Below are 27,459 nucleotides of genomic sequence, written 5' to 3'. Positions count from 1 at the left end.
TGTCCCCAATTAAAGCACAAACAGCATCCTTTATAATCTTACTAGGCACCTATTTCGATTTAAAAAAGGGCTGTTGAGGAAGATCATGAAGATAGAAATACATATCTTGATAATTCGGCTCATTTAACAAATAATTTATGGCATCAGCACATGAAGGAGGTTGGAGAGAGAACGTCAGTGAAAGCTGCTATGTCTGTTCCTTAATGCTGCATGCCATTAATTTAGCAAGGACATTTATTGCCAAAGAAATGCCTGCAAAGGATGGAAAATGTCTCAGTCATTCTGCAGCGTGTACAACCAGAGGCCAATTCAAAGGAAAATGGGCAACTTTACAATGGCGATCAAGAGGAAGATTTCCATATGAAGATACCTATGTGAAAAGAAGGAAGGTGGAAAGTGAGATGAGGTGGACAAGCAAAAAACATATGTATCCATCCCAGACTGGAGAATGAATACAAATTGTCGGGATGAAGGGGATGGACTGCTCAGATATGACTGAAAGATCAGGAGAGCAAGGATGCTGGGAGAGACCTCAGCTATTGGTATATGGGTGTGTTGTCGCCAGTACTGGATTGGAAGAAGGACTATTATCTTGCCCTGTCCACTTATTAAAGAAGGAACCAGTAGGCATAGTTCCAATAGTGAATGACAGATGCCTACAATCATGGGCAAAGTAGTCTAAGTTAATAACATGCGTCGACAATGAAGCAAGACCAGTATGTACAATACCACTAAAGAATGCAACAATGAACTTCAAAAATAAAGGCCTGGTTCTGGGTGAAGAAAACAAAGGATGTGGCCAGATAATCAAGGTCCCAGGAATGAATGGAGGAACTGCAGTATTGATGGATTGATATTTGGCCTGTGGATACAGATCTTACATGCAGTTGCCTAAGAATTGGGGAGGAGTATGCTCCATTGTACTAATACATGTTCCAGCCTTGGTGATTTCTCAAAGTGACCTAAATATTGATGGATTTCCAAATATGAATGAACACCAGAGGAGAAAGAGGTCACTCAACTTCTGACGACTGATGAGAGAGAATTCATTCTCATCTGAATCAATAAAGGTCTACGAAGATATTCCAGATGAGCATGAATTGTTCAGCAAGACGGCAATGACATGACATCTATATTTATGCCAGGACTCCAGACTCCAGTACACGCTAGGAGGCTGCAGATTACAAGATGGGAGCTGTTACAGACAATCAATGCAACAATAAAAGGATTTCACGCAATCAGAGAAGAATTGAGAGCCATCAGGCTGATTACTCTCCAGAACAGGTATGTCCTGGACTTAATTACAGCAATGAAAGGAGGCGTGCGTGCCAAGGTTGGGCCTTCTTGCTGCACATTCAGACCATCTCATGATGGAGAAAATTGAACCCTGACAGAAGCAATAACAATCCTAACAACCCAGCAAACGAAGATGGAAGATGAAGGTAAGGCAACAGCAGGAGCGGACTGGTTTTCATTTCTACTGTCATAGATCTCAACATGTCTGGGGAATGCTTTCAAAATACTTGGATCAATACTAGTGTTGTTATTGCTAAGATGTTGTCTCATAAGGATCATCTTGGGACAGTGCCAGAAGACAGCCAAGAAAGCTATTGGGATGAATATAATGATTGCTATAGATGCTGGAACTGGTGAGGAAATGCAAAATGTGGAAAGTGCCAATGAGAATATAAAGAAATGCACCCTGGCACCTCCAGGAACGAAGTTCTACTACCCTAAGGATCATAAATAATATGTGGGACGTTGGATATTCTGTCCACCATCAGATGATTGCTGCCATATGCCTTGGAGTGTGGATGAACATATAAAGAATTCAGGTCACTTGAGGGGGATGACAAAGATTCAGATTCCAAAGAAAATATCAGTTTGAAGAGAAGATGAAGGAGATTGAAGAGGGAAATGTGGTTGAGGAATGTAGAGGAGCAGGTGGACGTCTTTTCCTTGGCTCCCGCCCCTTCACCACTGTCATATTGTAACAGCAGGAGAAGAGCCTTATATGGAAACCCATGTGTTGTCGCTATACCGCATTGAGTGTACAAGAGACGATATGCACTCAGACAACCATACCGAATATACCCTTGGACTGAAAGAGTGGAAGGATGTCAGCACGTACCATTGCAAAATCATGGAGCGCTGAGTGAAATCTGATGAGGACAGAGTAATGTCATGAAGCAGATATACGAAGACATACTGAAACTATATGAAAATACTTAAGAGTGACGATGTAACTGAAGTAACAAGAGAAATATTTTTTTAAAAATGAGTATTCATATATGTAAAGAAGACAAAGTGATTTTCTGACCAATACGTGTAAATACACAGTAACGCAAGACAGATGGGACATAAAGAAGCTTGCTATAGAGGAAAATGTAATGTGGCTAGGACGGCCATAATGGGAAGATGGATACCGGCTCGTGTTAAGACTCAATTTAGCTACCTCAGAGACAGACCAGGGTTGCAGAGTGAGGAGATGTTGGAGAAACAGTTTTGTGTTCACAATAAAGAGGTGTCTATGGTGGCACAGGATCATGGATGCTAGTTTATTTGAATAATTAAAAGGCACAAAGGGAGGTGGGTGGATAAGCCATTTGCCTAAAACACATTTCTCTTAGATTAAAGAAGAAGAAAATATCTGCAAGAGTCAAGTATTGGACAATTAAAAGTGTATAAAGTCTATACAAGATGGAGTGAGTAAGTCTCTAGAGGACAAGAACACTCCATATAATTAACTCAAATAGCAGTAAATAAGAGGTCGAAATTGACACATTTGCGGTCTCTTCACAAATGATTCAGAAGTCGAAAACAAGGGCTATTCATTAACCTTTGGATGAAGATAGTGATGTGCTTCCACTCCCTTGAATGTCCCAGAACAGATAGCTGGCTGCAAGGTAAACTACAGATGGGAAACTTTGGCTTATGGCCGGACTGATGAGAGATGATTGACTAATTGGAAAAGTGGGGAGTAATCCGACGTGAGTCAATTAACTGGGTTCCGTTTCGTTCACATGCTCCTAACCGAGATGAAAGTCCAAGGTTAGGAGAAAATGCCAACCAATCAGAGGGTCTATGGGGTAACCTGCTATACAATGTTGCATAGACCAATCAGTATTATATGTTTGTGTGTGAGTGTACAATCATCAGCCTTATGTCTGCCAGTTGTCACTGCTTTATTGAATTGAGAATAATTTCGCATTTTGACATATCCTTTGAGTCTGTCCGGTTATTTGGTCTGAGATCTTTATTGGTAATCCCATCTAGCACAATAGACACTTCAAGGTGCTAGAGCACGGTGTAATACTGTTGAGTAGTATAAACAAGGAGCAAGCATTATGGACACTGTTCTGTAACATTTAGAAATAGAGGCAAAAATGCCATTCAAAATTGAGAGTAAACAGAGGCTAACTTTGGCTTAATGGTCATGGGGCTCTACGTTTGCTTTCATTTATTTTTCAGAATTCTGAAGAGTGTTTCCACGTCGTCTTTCATCAACTGCATATTTATTCATTGTGGTCTGTGACGCTGTGTGTTGGGATTGAGCAGTACTAGCACGGCCAACTGAGTCCCCTACCTGGAGTATTGCTAATGTTTCTACTCAGTAAAGGAGGAGCCGTAACTTCAAACGATCAGCACCGGTGCGGAGCGTGCGTGATGTGCGATGCTGTGTGTTGGCATAGAGCAGTACTAGCATGGCATTCTGAGCCCCCTACCTGGAGTCTTCCTACTGTTTCTACTCAGTAAAGGAGGATCTGTAAGTTCGAACAATAAGCACCGGCGTGGAGTGCACACAGTGTGTTGGCAGTGCTTGGAGTCTTTGGAGCCTGGGACAATGCCCTGTGTCGCTGGCTGGGTAAGCAACATTAGTTAACAGAACAACAGTGGGTGAGTGAGAGCTTGAATCGCCCCAGTGAGATAGCCCTTTCAATCTTGCTAATTTCTCTTTTGTTGCTTTTGTGACTGTACTATAATGAACTTTGTGGAAGGGTAGAGAGCAACACCCCACTCCTCTGAACTTTTGTGACTTCATCTAAAAGAGTACTTTCTGGCCGCTGAGTCTAGAATTACTCAATAAATAAGGTTGTTTCGGGAGTGGGTGGGAAGGTGCAGATGTACGACCTCAGAAGTGGAGTAAAAATGACATGCTCCTCGTCTAAACTGATCTGGGACGATTAAATGTTAGCTGACATGAGCCTTCCTCAACCCCCCTGGATGGGGGTTGAGGAAAGCTGGTGAGTCGAGCAAACTTCCAATTTCACAGAATTTTCAGCTGGCCCCTGTAACTACTTATAAGGTTTCCGTCGACTTACGCCAGGAGGATACTCCTCCGGACCTGAGCTTGTTTTCCAACCTTTCAGCCCAAAATGGGCAACAGCTCTTGGGGTCAGATTTATTTTCATCTTCTCTGGCCCCCTCGCCGACACTTCTACCTCCAAGGTGTCTTTCTGCAGTCATGAGAAGGATGGTACTAGGGAAGACCACGATGGGCTCTTTGTGGAAATCAAAAACATTCTGTGCATATTAGTCTCACTATACCTGGGCTTACAGAGGAAAACTAAATCGAATACAGTTCTCTTAGAGTCACTATTATTTAAATTTGATCAAGTAAATCTGCACGTCGCAGCAAAATATATTTTTTTCCTGCTGCAAACACCAAAGAGAGCCTCACAATACAGCAGCGAACACTGACTTACCATCTGACCTATGTAACTTGGATGGCATGGGATCATATGTACATGTGTAAATTATGGGCCACAATTCAACACAAGGTCACATATTAAAAACCCCACCTACTTCCTTCTAAGATGCCAGAAGGTCTAGAAAGGCAAGTTACTCATGCACTGGTTAGGCCTGCTTCTTTTGGAGGAGGGGGTCACTTTTATCAAGGCAAACAAGTGCTCCAATTGTCCAAGCGGAAGCACAGTCTACATACAGTGGGAGCTCTGTACCCACAGTCGATGTCATCTCGGTGGACGACGACTCAAAAGAGGACATTTCAAATTCGGTTTTGACTGTAGAGACCCTGGTGACCTCGAAGCCTCCTTCATGTAGACAGAATGGTGGTGTGCAGGGGAATAAATCTAAAACCTGCTCCCACAATCAGTCAAAAAAGCAGGTGGCAAATCATTTCCTGAGCTGTCTTTTTGCTCAGCCGGCAGCGAAGGCGGCACTGGCTAATACTGCGCTTAAACCAGCTACTGCAACTTTCTCAAGGCTAAATTTAAACGGGTACCTAACCAACACTGTTCTAAGTCTGCCGAAGTCTGTAAGGGCAAATAACGGGGCATTAGCTCCCGTTTTACACATTTCAGAAACGTCTACTGCAACAGCTGCACCTATCTCTAGTGAGTCTACTCGGTAGAAGGAGGCCTTCACTCTTTTCACACCTTTAAAAGAACACACCACAAGTGGGGCCTCACTTACAACTCGAGCCTTGGCGACCACCCAAATTCAATCTGCTGTTCCTTCAACTAGCATCACGGGTCCTCAGAGGCATTTGAGTCTAAACACATCTCAACAAGCACAACCTTATTGCTGCATATTGGATTATGTCTCTTGAATGATATATGTTCAGACTGTCATTATCTGCTACAACCTTTTCCTCCTCTTCGCCCTTTTGCTACTCCTCTCCTTCTCAGACTTCGGTCTACACACCCCAGGCAGGGGGACAATCAAACAACCTGTGGAGAAGAGTAGGTTCTGGGAGATTACTGCAGTGCAGTGTAGACTATTTACATCTACCTTTTCAGGCAACAGAAATCAAAGCAATGTTTTTCACTAATCAGAACATTAGTTCTCGTTTCAATATGTTGATGCTGGTAAAGTGGCAGTACACAACGCAGAGAAATTAACGCATATGAAAGTACCAATGATATTTTAATAAATAAAAAGAATATTGCCAAACTTTAATGTTTTTCCCTGTGAGCAGCAGGAGTATTCTGTGTTATTACTTTGGAGAGTTTTCATAAAATGCTTACCTTGCTCTTTTTTACTTATTCCATCTAGAAATGGAATTAATAAATATGTATTTCCAACAAAGACAATGTTGGGATTTTATGGTTATCATTCTCTATGGTAACTATGTTAAAGTGAGTTTCTACTAGATTAGTGTTAGACCCCTGTGGGGAATTCGGCCATCTGCATGGTGGGTGTGGGCTCACCTGGGCTATTTTGAAATGTTCAAATAAATGGAATGATGGCAGACCGACCTCATGAAAAAAATCAACATACATTTTCCTATGGAAAAAAAAACAACAAAATCATAGACCTGTGTACTCTGGCATGGACATACATGCACAGTCCGCTCTGTCATATTTAGTTGGAAATTGACAGGCGATGCGAGCACAATGTCATCCCGGAAGGGTCAGGCCAAACTTCCTCTGCCTTTGTAAGCCTGATTAACTGACAAAAAGCTCTATGGAACTGCCCTGCTCTTTTTTTAGGCCCTGCAGTTGGTGACAGCGATTAACATGCTAAAAGAGCATACTTCGAACAGCACTCCAGGGGGCCTGGCTGCAGAGGATAACAGAGGATATAGAAAACCCAACAAACCTTTCATATGTAACTGTGTCAACCTGAAACCAGCTCCCACCTCACAGTATTAATGACAGTGAGTTGACATGTCTGAGTCTAGTGTTACAGTAGACAACCCCCACTAGCGGGCCCCATTCATAAGATACCAGAATGTTGTTTGCGGAAGCCAGGGTCTGGTTTCTCAGCATCTTGCTGCTTTAATCAGGAACCACAGGGAGATCCATTAATCAGAGAGACACTTTGATCAGAGCAGACAGGAAGATGGGTGGCACCTAGTAGCACAAGGCAGTGAGCCCAGGGCTCTTTTTGTTGAGAGGAAGTCTCTGCCATTTCGGTTCTGAGAGATACCTTTTTCCTGTAGGACCCCCTTACCTTTTCCTGTTGCAAAGCACTCTGGGTATGAACTCATGCATATAGTAAATTGTCGGTAGGGACCCCAGGATTGGTTCACTAAGGTAGGCTTAGCCTACACCAATCACTGTGGCCCACGTGGCTTTACAAGAGGGCTGGAGCTCTTCCTTAAAGAGATCATCTGGAAGGTTCACAAGAAGCAGAAAGAAGAACTCATCCTTGGACTCTGGCTGAAGGTACAGTCTGCCTTACATCTTCCGCCAGAGAAGGAAGGACAGGATATCTACGACCAAGGAAAAGGCAGCGGCCTGCAACACACTCCACATCTGTGGGCCGTTCTCCTTAAAGGACAACACAAGCCTATTGAAGAAGCTGGGAGAAGTGCCTTGATGAGCATATACCGACATCTGCCTTAAATGACATTTTCGAGCTAGTCGATTTCCTCGATACGCAACCGACGGCAACCGTTGTCATGCTGCCATCGCTTAAAGACATCTGAGACATCTCGACCAGTGCTTCAGAACCGCTGATCAGCACTGATACGATTCCTGACTCTGAGCCGCTGTGTAGGCAGCCTGCACCCGTTCATCCACCTTCGCTCATCGAACCGTCTTGCCACTTGATACCTGCAGGTAACTCCATCTCAAACTCTGTCACAGAAGCCTGCAAGGCGCCCTGAAGCCGACTCGACCCTTTTGCATACCAAGAACATCTAAAGCAAAAGACATTGTAGTTCTGTCCCCCTGGTCCTTCCCGGAACCCTTTTTCTGAAGCCAAGGGCCTTTAAAAACGATTGTGGTTATTAACCATACCAACTACCCTCCTGTCAGTATCCAGAGTGCATCCCTTTTCCTTTGTAAGAAACTGTATGTCCTCTGGATTCCTTTACAGGGTGGGTTGTAATTTAGTAGTGTTGTTAGATGGTTTGATGTGATAATAATAAAGTGCAACTAACGATCCACGATCTTTTGGAGATAAGCCTGCCGTTCTGTCCACGTTACCAAAATCGGGCAAGGAGGTTTATAATGTGTTTATTATTCCAATCTGTTCGGATCCCTTCTGGTGTTAGAGGAGTGGGGCTGATTGATGGTTTAGAAACCGAGTTATTTTCTTCTCTTCACTTCTCACCCACTGTATTGTTATAAGACTTCCATTGATATTAAACAAGATAATATACATAAGTTTAAAATACATCTGGATTGGGGAGTGACTTTGTTGCTTTGAAACACAATAATCCTCTTGAGCTAGTATTGATGGAGAAAGGCAGCCCTCAGATTTAAGTCCTCACAAGATGTGTTATACAATGGGTAGATTTCAACTGAATTGCATGACCGAGCCCACGGAAAAGCAGACATTAAACAGCCACCAGCTAGCTTAGGGCCTTCTGCCCCCGTCCCAAAAGCTGTATTTTGATGGGTCTTATATATGTTATCGGAGCCAAGTTTTCCATATTAGAGTGATCCAGCACCAATGTGAGTAAACAGGCTTCACACTAATCCTTTGCAGAGGCTGAAACAAAAAACAACTTGACCATGCCATATTTGCACTCAACCCTAAATGCTGCCTTTCAAAAAAACCTAAAAGGAACACTCTTCGGCAAGCTACAGCATGTATGATTGCTCGACTGACCATCTGACCTAGCTTCTACCCCAGTTCTCTTTCAAACCCTCAACCTAAATCCCTTTAGCTCTCACCACCTGCCTTCTTTCACACAAACCTCTGGTTAAAGGTAAAGTGCCTGTTTGATATGATAGTTTATTTATATAGCGCCTATACACAAAGGGCCTCATTCTGAGTAGGGCGCAAAGGGATACCGGGCACCATTAAGGACATCGGTGCGGTAATCCCTTTGCACCCTACTACGAGGTCCCTTAGCGGGTCCCGCAATGGGTGCCTGGTTTTACCTGGTGCCCTTAGTGGGAGCCACTAAGGGACCAGAGAGCTAATAACGGTACCGCAAATTGCGGTATCGTTATTAGCTACTTCCTCATTCCCATTGAGCCCTATGGGGGCTGAAATGGGAATGGGGAATGTTTATTTCAATGGGGACTTACCGGTCCCTCCAAGGTCGGAATGGACCGGTAAATCCCCATTGAACCAGGGCGGACTCGGTACCGTTATGGGTGAGTCATGGTGCAAATAGCGCCATGCTTACCTCCATACTCGGAATGAGGCCCAAAGTGTTTCAAAGCGCTTCACAGCAAGGGGAACGCGACTTCTCTTGGTTAGTTTTGTGAATACCAGTCAATATCCAGATTCCTATCACATGGAAGAATAGCCTATTATTTAGATAGTATAAACAATATGGGTACACATAATTTAGGGTTGGTACAACAAAGGCACAGGGCCTCATTACGACCCAGGCGCTCCCGTAATGAAGGGTGCCGGTACAGAACCGGCACCCTTCATTACGGGAGCGCCTATTACGAGTTTCCCTTTGCGGGACCCGGAACAGACGTCTGGTAAAACCAGACATCCTTTCCAGGTCCCGTGAGGGGAACAGGGAGCTAATAACGGGCCGTTATTAACGTGCCCGTTATTAGCTCCTTCCCCATTCCCATTGAGCCCTATATGGGCTCAATGGGAACGGGGAATGGTTCCTTCAAAGAGAAATTACCGGGTCCTCCAATGTTGGAATGACCCGGTAATTCCCCATTGAAGGAACCCGGTATTGGAGCCCGGTATGGAGGCAGCCATGGTGCTAATAGCACCATGGCTACATCCATACTTGTAATGAGGCCCACAGACTCCTAGGCCCTGCCATGTAAGATATACAATACACTGAATGTCTACATCACATGGGTTTCTTGCACATGTTTTGAGTGTGTTCTTCATATAAAATATTAAGTAAAGTAGGGGACGCAATATTGCTATGATCAGTGAAGTATTGTGCTGATCAGGAACACGCAAATATTCAGAGTGGTGCCTTGTTTAAAGGATTTGACAGCATTTAACAACTCCAACCAATAGCCCGAATGAATAGTATGGCAAAATATGTACTGCTCCTATGAGCACGTAGGTGTGGGAGACTGCAGCCGATTCCATATCCTAATTTAATTTCTAAATGTCCTTCTCATGTGTGGCTTTGGTATATCCGTTCATTACACCAAACATTTATTTACTCTCAAGAGAAAAAAACTCAGATGCTATGCTTGCATCGTACAGTGAAGGAGTTTGCCAGGCTTATAACCAGATACGCAATGACGCTGTCTCAACCTGTTCCTTTATCAACCAGATTGTATCATAGGATACACTGCATGTGTTTGTTCCATCCCTGTTTGGTAAACCATATATTATTCTGGATTGTAACAAACTAAAGAGCAGGTTTATTAATCACTGATGGTTTATGGCAACTCAGTGTGTGCAACATATTAACCTGCAGCGGACTTTCATGAAAACAAATCTGTGCAGCTAATGTATCTGGGATCTGTTGTATCTAACAGAGCTAAAGCTCCTGATGCACAAACTTCCCCTTGTCGTCAGTCTTGAACTGGAAAGAAAGTAGATAATCACCATTGCTGGGAAGTCCACTAACGCAGAATCAATCCCCTATAGAGTCAATTCCATGCAACACTCTACTTGACGATAAAATGCCATTGAGCATTGCGTTTATCACGACAGTCGTTCAACTGATTGAATCATACCACATGTGAGAAGAAAATTGCCAGATGAATGGAAAAACATAAATTAAAGTGCTCTTACCTTCAGAGAATCAAAGCAGGCAATAACTCGCCCATTTTCCACATGGCAACTCCGTGACGGATGGGCAAACTTGCATTCTGCATCTGATCGGGAACAAGTACCTCTCTGAAATTCTCGACAGACTTCCAGCGTCAGCCATTTTGTATCGCGGACCAGGGAGACGTTAACAGCCATATTAAAAATGAATTTATAAAGCAGGCAATTGCACCCTTTTGAAGGACAATATTACCGCTTTTGAAAAGGGCTAAAAAAGTGAATTCAAGTTAAAAGTAAGAAAACAACTAACTTGTTGCTTTGGTAAAATTTCTATGCATCAGCACTTCGGTTTTCATGTAATAAGATTGTATATCTATTAAAACAATAATTAAACATAAAGCCAAATCACAAAATATAGATCTTATTAGAATAACCAAAAATTAAATCAGAGGCCAGCTCCAGAAAAGTGCAATTCTTGAAGTTCAGATCGTAGTTATTTGTGTGTCACTGCCGAAGAAGTTACTTGAAAATTAGCTGGCAGGCTTCCAAATTGATTCTGTGCTCTCCGGTTATCCAGTTAATTGTTTCAATTATTCTTGCAACAAAAAAAAGCGTATGCAGCTGGCAGTGCTTCAGTTTATGCAATGGTCTTGCAAAGCAAGGGCAAAAGTAGTTTTTTCCTTCTATTTCTTGCTTAATCAGAATGATTTGGGACCATTCATATAACCCCCAAAAAAGTGATTGAAGTCGAAAAAAAGTTTTTGCAGGTAATATTTGGGTACAATGGCTGGGTAGTATCAAAGTAAAAGAGATGAGTTGGCGTATGGAGTTGAACTGCAAGCAACGCCAAATTAAGAAAATATTAAAAAGAAAAAGGCAGCACTAAAGAGACATCCAAGCAGCTATGGCTTCAGAAAAGGCACTTTTCAGGAACCTGCAAGAGAAAGAAAAAAGACAATCAGTTACGGAACGTCATCGTCAAAGTAGAACACTAGATTTATGAAGACATTTAGAACATTAACACCACTAGGCACTGACAGAGCAGCATAGTGTAGTCAGCCATTGTAGAGAAAGGGCATTTCCCACATCAAGCTGCGCATGGAAAGGGGAGGCAGCCAGTCAGATTTACGGTTGCAGCAGAGCTCTGGGCGGTCACCCAATCACAGCGCGTGTATCATCTGGCTGGCGTCACGCTGGCAGGCGATGCCGCTGTGCCCACTGCACAGTAATTGCTACTTATTCTGACGCGACTGGCGTGGTGCTCTCTGTGATTCTATGAGGTGTCTGCGCCTTGGAGACTTGGGACGTCGCACCCTGACTCCTCACCGCAGACTGCTCGGCGTAAAACATTCAGAGCCAACTTCGCACGCCCGCGGCCCTCATCTGACTCGAAAGAAAGGAATCGCCTTGGCAGCTCGCGTGTCACACAGCAAACTCCTACAAAGCGAACCCCTGATTTCTTTAACATTCAGACTCGCCGGTGGGCCGATGCCAGTCGCAGCCAGACCGAGAGACAGCACCCAGTGGCGCAGTGTGCACTGCCTGCACTGTATGCTGATTTCCAGACAAAGGGAAAAAAAATATGCCTCATCCTTTTTTTTCAGCACTGCATCACAAGTCTTAAAGGGGTACCCAGGGATGGACGCAGGCGCTCTTTTATTACATAGAATGCAGATGGCGGGCGGGCGGCATTCGTGTGCACTTCATTCACATATTAATTACAGGGGATATGTAAAGTACATTTCGGCACCCATCATTCAACAGTGATGATTTCAGCCACAGAGAATTAGGCGACACCACAAAAGTGCAGCCTGTATTTACTGCCGGTTTTTTGTAATTAAAAGTAAAGATAATTTAGGGCGTGATAATTGGGAGTATGGCATCTCCTGTACGAGTATATTGGGGAAAAAATCGTTGAGCTGCGTGCAGGGGCGAGTCTCACACTGCGTTTTGGGCGGTTTCCAGCACGGTGATTAAATCATATTTGTTAAATGTTCTCCTTTGAGTTTGGCGCGTCAGCTGCCCACGCCCTGTGCTTCGAAACAGCAGCACTAACCCCCATTTCCATTTCGGATCTTTGTGAAACTCGCTCTGTAGACGGCTCATTGATTTTCTGAACTCAGCGTTCTATTTTTAAGGCTAACCATTGTTCTGCCATCGGAACGGCAGCAATGAGGGAGCACAGCGAACATAACCGGCATTTAACATCGACCTGCGACTTCCGTGCACCAGGGCGAGCCCTGCCTCAACTTGGCAACCATTGGGAGCCGCAAGAAAAGGGAGAATTATCAAATTTGCAGCACAACGTTACAAATGAAACACGTAACTACGTGTGGTTTAATATTACGGACAAAACATAAGTTTAAAAAAATCTACTGCCTCCAAAGCACCTGCGTTCCCACGACAAATTCATGATTGAGCCAAACCGCATAGCAAGGCACATGATCGATGTCTTTAAGAGTGTTATACACGTATACCACTTGAATGAAGCAACGTGCGGTCAAATATACAGGCTTAGGCCGGAATACTTTCTTTTTTACTAATGTAACATTTTGAAGTCACTTCCATCATATTTGGGGCAAAGGAGTGCCTACAACAACGAGACAGCATTGCAATATCAGGCCATTCACTTATACACTTTTAGATAAACATTTCATGGCTCATAAAGAATTGGTAATGCCCGGATAATGACGTCACCGTATTGCTAATACCCAACCAGATATCACACAAGGAATTCAAATAGTTGGGCATTATGTAGGTGTTAATGGCGTCGGGCAAAGGCTGTACCATGTGATAATGGCCCACCAAAGAGAGGAGATGGCTTAAGGAAAGGAGAGACATTACGGATGGAAGGCAGGATGTTATCCTATAGTACAACCTGCCCCCGAGGCCATTAGCTCCCAGTAATGGACATAATGAGTGCACACAAGAATAAACTTAAACTAAAAAACAAACCTGCCCGCACAACATAGGCATCATGGTGTGCGACGGGTAGGCTACCTACACAACCCAGAAATAGCTTGAGTGGGGAAAAGGAGCGCAGGCTACCGAATGGGCAGGAGGCATGCGGGCTGCAGTGTCAAGCAATCTTGGAAGGCAGGAAGAGGTCAGTGGCAGGGCAGACACGTGGAGAGGGCACAGAGGGGACACAGCCGATTTGCAGACCCCTGCGGTAAGAGGAAACAAGGTGGGTGTGGGTGCGCCAAGCAGCAGCTGCACGGAGGTTGGGCGGCAGATAATTCCCACTTTCTGAGCCATCTCATTAACTGCGCTCTGCATCCAGGGTGCCCATGTTGATTATACACGAATGGAAAAAGATGACTGGTCTAGTTTCTTTTCACTAGACAGCCGGACACTGTAAAGTAACACGTAACGTTTACTAAACAACTTTAGCTGATTTATGCCAGCACCTATGTAACACCCTCTGACAGCACATCACAATCAGCCTTCTGAGAAAGAGGGGGCACGAGAAGGATAGAAACTGCATTGTAGCTTGTTGGTTCACTGAAAGCCAGTGTTCAAGAGCAGTTGGGCACTGGGTTCTTTAGAGGTGACGGTGTATTACAGACGCTATACTGTGCAGATGTTAACAAGCATAACTGCAGAATTCGAGATGGCAGGCAATGACTCAGTGTGCAACCACCCCGCCCCAACATTCTCGTCTTTGCATGCAGTCTGGTGAGAGACTAAAGAACACAAAGTGGTATACTCAATATGCTGTTATCCCAGAGTACGAAAGTCCAAAGGCCACAGTATTTATGCTTAGTTCATGGCTATATACAGTGTCAATGCATTCGCAGAATACGTTGCTGATAATATCAGGTATTCATGATCACATGTATACACACCAAGTCCAGTCATCTACCATTCGCTCATCTTCATAGATGACCTCCACAAAACGTGTGCAGAGCTATTGGAAAGAGGACAGTGATATCTGGAAGAAAGCTGGTACCTGTGGTTGCCAGAAGCAGTGTACAAGAAGCAAAGAGCCTATCCGGTTGCATTAGAACGTATGTTTACTGTGCTATCTGGCCCACAAAAAGTGTCATATTAAAGTGTAAACTCACTCTGGAATTATAAGGGAATTGAAAGGTGACATCCGATTCTCTGCACTGTTCTAGTTTTGCTATATATTTCTATGTGTTTGTGTTCACCACTGTTATACATATTTTTAATTTGCATTGGTGAAATGGCAATGTCAAGTATTACAATAAGTATCCATGTTTTCATCTAGCAACTGTTGGTTCTGTCCTTGTCTTAGAACTGGTTTTATACATAAGGGGATTTTAAGTGATGAATATAAGAAAAAGTAAGCACAAAAAATGAAATAGTATAGGATTGATTATTCACGTGATCAAATAAGTCAAAGTAAAAGTAGTCGTCCAATCCTTTTGTGAGAATCAGTGATATTTCTTCTTAAAGCATTTAGTGTAAATATGATAGTAGCAATGGCCCCTTTGGTATCACCACTGTGTACAATAAGAGTAAGGGTTTAGCAAATATCATTTCACTTGAATACCCTTCGGTGTATGCACAATAGTCTGATTGGGAGGTGGCGAACATCAATCTATTATTCACATTGATGAAGTCTGAAGTCACAAAATTGGTTTCCTTCGCTCATTCAGAGCCAGCATTGAGGACAGTATTGAAGCCATTTTACAGCTTGCTGAATACAGTCCTTAAAGTTATTTTTAATTTCAGCGTTGCATCCTTTTGAATGTCCACAATTTTTTTTTCTTCAAACTAAATATTTTCCTCCGAATTAAATATTCCCAGACATTTTTTTAGAGCCATTTAGGACATCATATGAAAGAAATAATGTAGGATTGTGTAGACCAGGATCTAAAAAGAAACTATAATAAAATAGCAGAAATTGGGGAAAAGTAACTTTTTTAGTATTAGACCAAGTTGTTAGCTTTTCACTTACATGAGATTTTAAAAGATTGCCTCGACCTAAATGGGCACAATGAACAAGTATGCATTAATCTTTTCTACAATCACACATCTTTATAGTCATTCTTACAAACAAGATGTCATAAAAGCCCTATCACCCGGATCGATCGGTTGTGGGTCGAAAGCATACACATACTTTTCAAGATTGAATCCTGCGAGCTGACATTAAATTGGATAAAAAGAACACCATTTCAGCACTTAACTTCTTCTTGGCTGGAAGTCTGGGAAATGTTGCTTAAGCCGCATTTTGAGTATCAATAAGCTAAGATCCAAAAAGATGTGCCACTACCCATCACTGTATGGATTGCCAGTGGTGCAGAAGTGGTGTCCCAAAAGCTCAGGGAGGGAATCTGTACCTACCCAATCCTTTCCGGGGCTGTGACACTTCAGGGGACACCACTCACTACTCAGACATGCTCCAAATTATGGGGGCTTCCATTTGGCAACATGAGCAAGCAAGGGAATGAGAAGAGGGATCCCAGCCCTGATCAGGTAGCAGCTTTTGCAAAGTATAATGCATCTCTAATTCAGAATAATTTTCGTTTCTTTCCCATGCCTGCTGAAACCAGGAGTGCTAATAATCGACAATTCAGGTGATCTTACCATCTGATATGTTCATAAGTAGTGTTAGCACTCGTAAATGCTGGACTCCGAGGCCCGGGAGAAAAGCAATCTTAACATCACTGGGCAGAATGCTGGCTCCATGGACAGGCTCCACTATGACATCTGTTCAGATTGAAGGGGCAAGGGGGTGTAAATTGGACTTTGGGGGTCCAAGGTTGTTTTTGATCAGATACCTACTGTTCTCAGATTTATAAGATGGGCTATTTTCAAGTGTCTGTCTTTTAATGGTATATTCCCACAAGCACAAACCTCTATAGTTGGACAACAGCAGAACATTTAATACTGAATCTCAACTGAAAACTTTCCAAGCAATTAAAATGCATCAAAATGTTTTCAAATTCTAACATGCTGTAGTCTGCTAAGTACATTTCTTTAAACTCCTCATAAAAACACTTAAAGAATTAAAATGCTAATAAAATGCAAGGTTGATGCTATGTATCATTCAGAAAGACACGTTTGCCACGTCGTGGAACACCCATGACAAGCACAGAGCACATGTATCTGAGCGGTCAGACCACTGATTGCTCAGCAAACAGATGATATTCGAAATACACCTTATAACCAGAAGGGAAACACACCTGAGAAATAATCAGTTACTGCCCTTCCTAACAAAATACAAATTCAGAGTAAAGCAAACCAAAAAGCAAGTTTAATTTTAAAAGAATTCCTTTGAGGAGTTATCGTTCTCTGACGGCTTATCTCTCGTTTTTGTGATAACCCCAAACTGTACCTCGAGTCACTGGCCAAATAGCTGCCTCTCTTGGAGTTCTGTCTAATGCTGACCATTTCTGATATCCAACTAATAAATGCTCCTTTTGCATAATGTCTTCCTGCATTTCATATTACCATAACATTTTAAAGTATTAAGGGGACGAACAGAACACGCAAGAAGCTGCTTTCCCCTCAAATGTCCTTTATAATGAACAAAATAAGAACCACAATACTTCTCCAACATCAAACATGTCACCTAAGACCACTTCGTATCGATATGTCACGGGGTAACGGGCTAGTAGTCAGTGTGAGTACAATACCAACAAAGTTGGGTATTTTCAGTCCATTCCTTTGATGAGAGTTTTGTAGTAGAAATGTTTTATTAAACTTAAATGTATTTAAAGTAAGAAAACCAGTTTCAAGGCATTCATTTGGAGGCTGGTGACAGCCGGGGGCTGTAATATTTTACTGCGACACTGCAGGTAGGGTTGTGGATCAGGCTGCAGCTCTGTAGCGACCGGGGGACTTTTTATGCCTGTCCATCCATTGCAGCCCTTCGTCCGATTGGTTCAGCATGTCCAGCGTGAGATAGTATACTGCACTTGCTGCTCTCAATGGAAGACACGGAAGAAGTTGCACCATCACATCTTGAGCCATGTAAAGACCGAGTGGGAACGCCTTCCTCAGTTGCAGGGTGAGTCAATGCTTAAATGTATTTACTAGGCCCAGTGTACAACTGTGGCACGCCACATGCAGTTGTACAGAGGCATCTCCAGCAAGAGCAATGCTATCCTGGGTGTAGCTTCTAAAGCAAGATGGCACAGGTTGTGTTTGGGCGTGGTGCATCTTTTTTGTGGGATTGTATTCAGGCAGTAGCTGGCGGCAGTTCAAAGTAATCCAGTTGAAAGGAAGCCAAGCTTCTTTTTGTTGCCGGTTTATTACACAAGAAGTCCCCCTGGGTAATATCGGAGGCGTGGGCCACAGTTGAAAGTTCTGAATGGACATTGGGGCAGTGAAGAAGCAGGAGCTGTGGAAATAAGTAGGAAGTCCGACTGCATACATGCCAAGGAGAATATTTATAAAGACCCATTGAGACAAAAGAATAACAAGAAGTCGTGCACAGAGGAAGAGCCTTTTACAAATCACCCATGCATTTATCACTTCTGGGTAAGGTGTTGCAACAGTATATGGAGCACATTTAATATCCCTTTTTAAAAACTTTTTGTTATTGTGTGTATATAGCTTTTTTTAAAACGTGAATACAACATACCACAACACTACATACAAAACAGAATAATAATCCACCATTTCATCAGCATCAGACAAATAGCATAACAGAAAATACATAGTTAAAATACTCAATATAACGTAAACAATAAATATTGTTGAGATATCATAAATCAATTAATCAGTATACCATTAAAACTTGATAGTCTTCAAATGACACCTTCAAATATTTTACATATAGTAAACATTTACACCTAAAAGAGAGTATCTGTATTAAACAGTGCACTAATACCAAAGGCAGCAATGTTTCAGTCCCAGCAAATAACCTTCTCCAAAAATCTTCACTCTAAAGGGAATTATCAGAATGAACATAACACGCCAGAACTTCCTCCATTCATTAAAAGTTGCAACACAATCAAGAAGGAGGTTTTTTAAAGTTTCTTGGGACCCGACCACTTTGCACAACCAACAAAATCTCATAGATTGGGCAATATTCCTGCTTGGGCCCCATCTGTCAAGAGTAGCCAATAAATTGAACCTGTACCTCGTGAAAGCAGTCCAAAACTTGGACTCAGCAACTTTTTTACATACTGAGGAAGAAAATCAAAAGGTTTATAAATGTTACTATATCCATCTTGTAGCTTATATTTTGTAATTAGGTCCTGATCAATAGGACAGTTAAACCTTATTATTTTATTTTTAAGGAGATCCGGATTGCTCAACAACAAATTATGAGCTGGATTTTTTTTTTTAATTAGAATGGTGTCACATTTCTTTATGAAATTATTTAACACACCACAATTTCTGGATTTCTTCAAAGAATTCATACCAACACATAATGATTAAGAAGGAGGATCTAACATTTCTCAGTAATTTTAGTTTTTTCCACTTGATATAATGTCAAATCCATATAAAAAGAGGGCAACATATTTTCCACATAAAATTCCCTCAGTGGAATCAAATAGTATTTACAAAAAACTCTCTGCATCAATGCATAGAACGGTTTAATCTCTAACCTGAAAGCTATGCTGGACCATGAACAACTGCCTGAAATAGATCATTTATGACCTCTTTTAGGATGCTAGCTTCAAACAAAATCCAAGTTTGGTACAAGTATTCTAGAGTCTACAGAAAAATAATCAAATGCATCACAGAGAGGAACTAGGACTTTCAGCAGAGAGCACAAGGATGAAATGTTCTAGAGAAGTAAAAGCAAATGTTACCCATACTGATCATGTCCTCCATTTCTCAGTAACTGACATGATGTATATATATATATATATATATATATATATATATATATATATATATATATATATACACACACACACACATGTACGGTATTGCCAGGTAGTGACCATGGTCCCCGCCCAGCACTATTCTTTTTATTTATAAGGCACCGAAGCCCGCAGGCATCAGGGTGCACTAAAACATAAACACAAGGCCACAAACACAGAACACTAGACAAAAAGAAGCCCTATATAAGCAGAGAGACCCCATTAGAAGTTACTCAAATAAGACAGTCTTCAGCTTGCAGTGAAATCGGAGAGTATTTTTATTGAGTCTCTAATCGAGGGGAAGTGAGTTCCAGATTTTAGCCGACAAGGCTGGAAAGGATTTGCCCATGCTGTTAGTCCACTTAAAACATAGAGGTTTCACCTGACCTGTGCTGGAGGAGCGAAGTGATTTAGTCGGAACATAAATAAGGTAGGCAGTTGAAGCACCATAAAGACAGTTGTGCACCAACACTGCTGCTTTGAAAGATATAAGAGTGGCAATGGGGAGCCAATGAAGATATTCTCTACTTGTAGAGATATGTTCCAGCCTCAATTTGCCTTTTATAATTTGCAATGCAACATTCTAAGTGGTTTGGACAGGCATTTCTTGTTAGCTCCAATCAGGAGCAAGTTACAATAATCAAGTCTACACAGAATTATGGCCGTAGCAATAGAGGAACCATTTTTCTCAGACAAAAATGCCTGTATTTTCCTCAACAAGCGAAGATAATATGAAACATTTTTGGACACCTGATTGTCATGGAAATCGGCAGTAAGCGAAGAGTCGAGATAAGTGGCAAGTGTTTTAACTCTTTCCGCAGCCGCGATGTTACAGTCATCCAAGATAAAAGACTGGAAGGAATTATTATCCTCCCATTGCTGAATGCCCAGAAGAGCGTTGCAGTTTGCCATAACAATGGAATTTCCCCACAAGTGGAGCACACCTCTCAACGTCGTCTGGCAGAATGGACGGCATTTGAAAGGATTCATGGTCTGGACTGTCCAGAATATTTTACTTAATTAAATAAATTGATTAAGAAGTTGGGATATTATACCAGAGGATTTCTTTAAATTGGACAACAGTATAATATACAATAAAACAGTACTATATTATAAAAACTGAAACAGACACACTCCATGATCAAAATCTTAGCATGAAAGGGCTACACAAACACCGCCACCCTCCCCCCCAGAATAGCAGAGCTAGAGTATAATTATGAAAAGTCCCTTCAAGCTGCTTTAATTTTAAGCAGCCTTATACTCATTCAGGGTGCCTGCTCTGGGGGTGCTTGTGATAGCCCTGTGGTGGCGGCCACCCTCCCCTGTTCATGGTGGTCTAGCAGCAAGAGACAGTAAAGTAGGCTGCTTCCTTTTGATACCTTCCTAAATTACTGCTGTAGGTTGTGCTCTACGGAGATGCGGACGTGGACTTGGTGGTGACCCTGTCAAAATGAAATGGTCCTCACTCAATCATTCATTGCCTCACTAGCTGCCAATTATTGGTCCAGCAAGATAACACATTAACTCAGCAAGTGACTCGCTGCGTCAGTGAGAGAATCAGTACATCAACTACTCAGTCAGAGAGTCAATGGCCACTAGTCATTTACTCTGAGCACTAAGAGACCTGGATTTTGGGTAATCCTGCAATCATATTCTTTTTTCATATGAACACCAACAAGTGAAGTAATACTTGCATATAATTTGATTTGACTGTGAACTATCAGTGTCATTATGTGTGGCAAGAATGAACTCTAAGAGAGATTCTGCCGTAGCCTTTAGTTGCTGACTAGGCAAGGGTTGGAGGGGAGTTGGTAAATGATCCCATTGTGGCCTTGTTGAGATGCAGAGGTGAACTGTGGTTTAGTCTGTAATCTGTAGTCCGGTGAATTGGGCACCACCTGATAGTAAACCAACAATACAGATGTACAAACAAGACAGCAACTGTTTAAGGTGCAGATCAGCAACCACGATTCACGTTATGGTGAATAAATGCTATGTTATGTTATGTTACTTTGCATTTGTATAGCGCCTTATGTACCATTGGTATGATCTCAAGGCGCTGGTAGGTTGAACGCCCTCGGGCCCCGTAGTTCAAGTCAGTAGAGCGAGAGAGAGAGCCATAAGGTGCGTGTGTGCACCGGATATGTGTGCAGCAGGTGTGGCACTCGTATGATGGCTGCTTCTTAGCGGTAGGTGTGGTGGTTGGGAGATCAGGAGTATGGGTGCTTTCTGGCAGGGTGATACCAGACTGATTCTGGCTGTGTTAGGCCCGAGGAGAACGCCTAGGCTGGCGGGTGTGCAGCCAGCTGTGTTTAGTTAGGATGATGGGGAGTATGTGGCACGTGTTGGTATGAGGAGAGCTATACCGAATATGTCATAGTATCACTGTGTTCTAATTGAGTGGTGGTATATAGAGGAGAGTAAGCATGGTGATGTGATATGGTGGTTTTCAGTAGGTGCTTGAGATCAAGCGCCTTCATGCTCCATGCGTTCCATGCATTCGAACCATTCCATGCGTTCTAACCGTTCCATGCACTCCAATCGTTCCATGCACTCCTACTGTTCCGTGCACTCCAACCATTCCGTGCACTCCAACCATTCTTGTGCAATGTCCATTCCACGCCCCTTAACTGTTAAAAGCATTCTATTCATTGCATGTGCTCCCTCAGTTCTATGCACTCCATCTGTTCAATCAGTTCCATGCATTCCTTTTGATCCATGCATTCCATTCGTTTGCACCCACATAATCCTTTACACACTTCTTCATCCACTCACACTCTTCGTCTGCTCCACACCCTTCGTCCGCACTCTTCGTCTGCTCCGCACTCTTCGTCCGCTCCGCATTCTCCGTCCGCTACACTCTTCGTCCACTCCACACTCTTAGTCCACTCCACACTCTTAGTCCACTCCACACTCTTCGTCCGTTCGTCGCACGCACTCCATCCGTCCCATGCACTCCATCCGTCCCATGCACCCCATCCCTCCCATGCACCCCATCCCTCCCATGCACCCCATACGTCACATGCACTCCATCCATGTCATGCACTCCATCCATGTCATGCACTCCATCCATGTCATGCACTTGATTCATCTATTCCATTCGTTCCAGTCATTCCATGCACTCTGTCATTCCATGCCATCTATCCGATCCATGCACTCTATCTATTCCGTGCACACCATCCATATCATGTGCTCATCCTTTCGATCCTCTCATCCACTTTATTCCTCTCGTCAACTTCGTTCCTCTCTTCTATTTCATTGATTTCATCCATTTCTTTAATTTCATCCACTTCACTGCTTTCATCAAGTTTATTCCTTTCGTCCACTTTACTAATTTAAACCCACTTCACTCGTTCTATTCAGTTTAGCCGTTATAATTTGCATTGGTGGTTATTAGTTTTTGATTTCTTGCTCGGATCATGATGCTGGATTGTTATTTATGATAAAGCAGCTTTGGGCTAAGGTCATTGATTGCTGTTATCCAGTTTGAGTTAAGAGTCCATTTTAGGGGAAGAGCTATGTTTTCAGTAATTTGCGGAAAGACATGAGGTCCTCGGTGAGTCGGATGTGGGGTGGAAGTGAATTCCACAAAGTAGGGGCCAGGGCTGAGAATGATGATCCACCTAACCTGACTGAGTTGGTTTTGGGTATAACTAGGAGGCTGGCAGAGCTTGAGTGCGTGGAGGATGGTAGGGTTTGTCTTGAAGATATTGAGGTCCGGTTTTATGCATTGCTCGTTGAGAGATGCATAAGGTTTTGAAGGTCACCCTTCAGGCAACCGGAAGCCAGTGCAGAGTTTTGAGGGCTGGAGAGATGTGATCTCTTGGGCCGCGTGCTAGTAGCAGTTTGGCTGCAGCGTTTTGTGCCCTTTGTAGTTTAGTCAGTTGGTACGCGTGGACTCCGAGGTGGAGGGGGTTAGCATAGTCCATTCTTGACATAACAATTGATTGGACCACAGAGAGTCTGTTGGGAAAGGAGAGGTATGGAAAAATGCGCCTAAGAGTTTTAAGGTGGTAGTGGCAGGACTTGGAGACGTTGTTGACTTGGAGTGAGAGAGTCTAGGGTGCATCCAAGGTTTTTTACTGAATTTGAGGGTGACGGGGAATTGCCCATGGCAGATGGCCAGGGTAGCGGGTGCGGAAGAAGTTTGGTGTTGCCACATACCATGATTTCAGTTGTGGAGGGGTTTAGCAAGAGGTGGTTTGTGGTCATCCAATGATCTATGTCGAGGAGGCAGGAAGCGAGGTCGGGTTGGCAGTTGGGTTTAGAATGCAGGAGTTTTAGGATTAGTTGTGTGTTATCGGCGTAATTATAGCACAGGACATTGTGTGAACAGATTATTTGTGGGAGGTTGGACATATAGAGGTTAAACAGGAGGGTTGATAGGCATGCTCCTTGTGGAACTTCAGTGTTGACCGGTCGTGCGTGGGAAGCATAGGTGGACAGTAGGGTTATTGGTTCCTATTGTCGAGGAAGGATGCTATCCCTTTGAGAGCGTTTCCATGGATTCCCAGGGAGTGGAGGCGGCCAAGGAGGATTGAGTGGTTGATGTCGAAGGTGGCGTATAGGTCAAGAAGTATTAGTGTGGCGCATCCTGCAGGATCAGCCATGTTTTTAAGGTCATCCCAGATTGAGGTTAGGGTGGTTTCGGTTCTGTGTCAGGCTCTGAAACCTGATTGAGCGTGGTCTAGGAGATTGTTGGCTTCGAAAAAGGCATTTAGTTGGGAGTAGGCAGTTCGTTCAATGAGTTTGGCAGGGAACCTGGTGCTTGAGATGGGGCGGTAGTTTTTGTGCTCGAGAGGGTTGAGGCAAGGTTTTTATTAGAAGAGGCTTGACATGAGCAGTTTTAAATGCATCGGGAAAAATTCCTGAAGAGAGGGAGTCGGTTATGGTGGTTCTTGTGTGGTCTCCTGCGCAGGTAGATGCAAAGATTTCTTTGATGGTTGTGGCCGGGCTGGGGTCGAGCGGGGAGCTGGATGGTTTGCAGGCAGAGAAAAGTTTGAGAAATTGGTCAGTTGATATTGGAGTGAAGGAGTCGAAAGTCGGTTGTGTAGCGGTCGCAGGCGGTGGGATAGCAGGTGGGGTGGGTGGATTGCATGGTGAGTGTAAGAGATCTAGTTTGTTGGTTAGAGAGTTTGTTCTTTCGAGAGCTGTGGTGTAAAAGTGTAGAGAGAGTGAGTCGCACAGTCATTGTGAGGGGGTGGGAAGGGTGGTGGTACATGATGGTTTGGTGAATTTGGCGATGATTTTGTGAAGTTCTTTGCTGGGGTTTTTACAGTTTAGGATTCGGGAGTTGTAATGGGCTTTTTTAGCTTTCTGGATTTCTGCCTTGTAGAGGCGATGGTGCCCTGCCAAGGAGGATCTGCTCAGGGCTGTTTTGTCTTTCCGCCATTTGCGTTCTAGTGATTTATATAGCTGTTTAGGGGTCTTCAGTTCTGGGGTGAACCATCTAGGGAAAAGGCCATGGCGAGCTGATGGTTTGCAAGAGGGGGTGAGCGGGATTAGTGAGGTGTTGAGCCATGAGTCAAAGGCGTCAGAGGTTAGGGGTTCGTTGGGTAGGCAGGTAGGGGGAGTAGACTGAAGGAGTGCATCGGCTAGGTCAGGAAGGATTTTTAGTTTCTTCCAGCATTTGCGTAGATTCAGAGGTTCTGGTTCGGTTAATGGGAGCGGGTTGGGTGAGTGAATGGTGAAAGAAACAATGAAGTGATCAGACCAGATGATAGGGGTGGGGGGTTAGATGAATCAGGTTGTGGGAGCTGAAGATGGCATCAAGTGTGTGTCCTTTATAGAGAGTCGCCCATTTATGTGGGCATGGAGGTTAATCACGTCTAGGCCGTCAACCAGAGTGAGACATAGGGTTGGTGGGGATGTCCAGCCATATGTTGAAGTCTCCTAGAACGGTGAGGGTGGGATGGTTTAGTAGGAGGGTGGCAATAGAGTCGCAGAGGTTGTTTGAGAATTGTCTATCGTAGCCAGGGGGTCTGTAGATGATTAGGAAGCTGTGGGAGAACAAAGGTAGGGAAGGTTTTATGAAGAGTGATTCGCAAGAAGGAATGGATGGCTGGTTGTTGATGATTGAGGCGTAGAAGTGAGATTTGAAGGCGATTGCTATTCCTCCTCCTCTAGAGGGACAGTTCAGTGGGATCAGGGAGTAGTCAGGGGGGAAGGCTTCATTGGCGATAGGGGCGAAGTCGTCAGAGAACCAGGTTTCTGTGATAAAGACCAGGTCCGGTTTGTCAGAGGCGAGAAGGTCAAAGATGCTGTTCTGTTTTTTGCTACAGATCGGGCATTAAAAGAATGCAATTTACTTCGGTACAGGAGGATGATGAGGGAGTTGCAGAGGTGGGGGGAGGGTGAGGAGAGGGTGGAAAAGGGGGCTAGAGGGGGGTGCTTGGTGGTCGATGGGAAGCGTAGGCGGGCAGTTGAGTTGATGTGTTTGGGGGGAGGGGTTGGACTGGTGTGACGGGTTGATTGGAGTTGGGTCGGAGGATTTGAAGGTTGGGAGTGGGGGGTTAGGAGTTTCAGTTGTGGTTGTTGAGAATTTGGGTGAGAGGGGTTTCAGGTAGGGTGTGGCAGGGGGTGGGTGGTGATGATCGTGATTGGGTGGGTCGATGAGTACTGAGCGATTGAGGGAAACCAAGTACGTTTTCTCTTCAGTGTTTTTGTTGCGGTTGGTGTGTGAGAGAGGGTAGGGGGGGTCGGAGGGGGAAAGAGAAGCGGCTACTGTTCTTGCCAGGGCGAGGCGTGCAATTTTTAGGCAGGGGAAGGAGTGGGGTCAGGGGAGTGAAGTGGGAGAATGGGAAAACAAGCTCCCCCCAATCTCATCAAGACCATGGCCTAGAGGATCACGGCCCTGGCACCCCCCACGGGACGAGTTCGTCTATCTACCAGATGACAAAATACCCTGGTTCAGGAACATAAGGGTATGCCCACCAGCCTGTCCGACTCAAGCCGACACCTGCAGTATGGATGAACTCGACTAAGACAACAGCCACAAGTATCCACATCGTTAGAGATGCCATAACGACCTAGCCAACTGCCAAGAACACACGTGCCATCATGCACACTGGTCGCTCACACACCAACCTACACGAAGAACATATTCAGTGCTATGACGTAGGTGACTTGACACACCCACTGACGTGCATCGTTGTTATTTTTCGCATGGGCCTTTTTATAGTAATGCAGAAACGCAAGACGCTTGAAGAACTTGTGTATACGCTTGCTGACGCTTCTCCCACCACTCGCTCTGTGACAACACCATCATGTATACCTAACACTGCTTGTGACGCCATGTCAACCCGCAATCTCTGTAAAATGGATTATGTATCGCCACCCATGAACTAGTCCCGAGTAGGCCGCAAGCAAGAGCCCCACCATGAAAATCCTCTGAGAGCAAGAGTACAAGTGATGATCATGCAGAACGAGCCCCAGCTAGAACTCATAGCCAAGGCCACGATGTTGCAACTCGCATGCTACCAGCCTGGCGCCAAGGTTACACCTGTAAAAAAAGCCAAGCCCACAGAAACGAAATACAAATCTAATGTGCAGAATTCTGCTCCAGCTACTGTCTCTCCACACGTGACAGAAAGTCGCCTGGGTCCCACGTCTGGGACACAGGTTGCAACAGCGAAGCAGCAAGATGGACACCTACGGCGATGGGAACGGCCCGCTCACAAGTCTATGAGCAGACCTGTACGTTGTCTGCACAAACACATAGTTGCACATTGTTGCTAATGACAGGTACACCGCAAGCTGGGAACGACGATGGTCCTAGGTTTGGGGGCTGGCGGGAGGACCAATCAGAACGCAGGGGGGCTCATCATTGGCGTCAGTAATACTAGCCAATCACCAGGGGTCCCCTTGTAGCAATTTTCAAGTATCTAATAGTAGGGACAGCTCAAGTATACCACCTGACTCATCCTTAACCACTAATATCCTTCTGCATATGTATCTTATACTAACCCTACGACTCGGGGAACCAATCCGGAGTGGCAATAGGTTTTTTGCTAACTTTCCCAGGTGACGCAGGTAGCGCGTCATACTGCTGTAAAAAGGGCCTGCGAGCCCCACTAAGAGTGAAAGTCTGGAC

General features: G+C 43.9%; 1 protein-coding gene across 6 annotated transcripts in view; it reads right to left on the bottom strand.

Moving 5' to 3' along the window:
* MBNL3 (muscleblind like splicing regulator 3) overlaps positions 1 to 27,459 on the bottom strand; it is a 690,269-nt gene that overhangs the window by 479,200 nt on the left and 183,610 nt on the right. For 4 of the 6 annotated variants that reach the window (XM_069612838.1, XM_069612839.1, XM_069612836.1 and 1 more), the window contains exon 2: positions 10,600 to 11,509. In XM_069612838.1, the coding sequence (XP_069468939.1) occupies positions 10,600 to 10,773 (174 nt within the window). In that variant the 5' untranslated portion in view covers positions 10,774 to 11,509. Of the gene's footprint in view, positions 1 to 10,599; positions 11,510 to 11,613; positions 11,687 to 11,901; positions 12,023 to 27,459 lie in introns of those variants that run through there. The other 2 variants (XM_069612837.1, XM_069612835.1) reach the window with 2 other exon arrangements.

This window comes from Ambystoma mexicanum, chromosome 5p (assembly GCF_040938575.1).
Source record: "Ambystoma mexicanum isolate Mex_15411 chromosome 5p, UKY_AmexF1_1, whole genome shotgun sequence".
In the NCBI taxonomy this organism is placed as follows: domain Eukaryota; kingdom Metazoa; phylum Chordata; class Amphibia; order Caudata; family Ambystomatidae; genus Ambystoma; species Ambystoma mexicanum.
The sequence above is the reverse complement of the archived record's forward strand: the minus strand, read 5'-3'. Positions and strand labels throughout refer to the sequence as shown.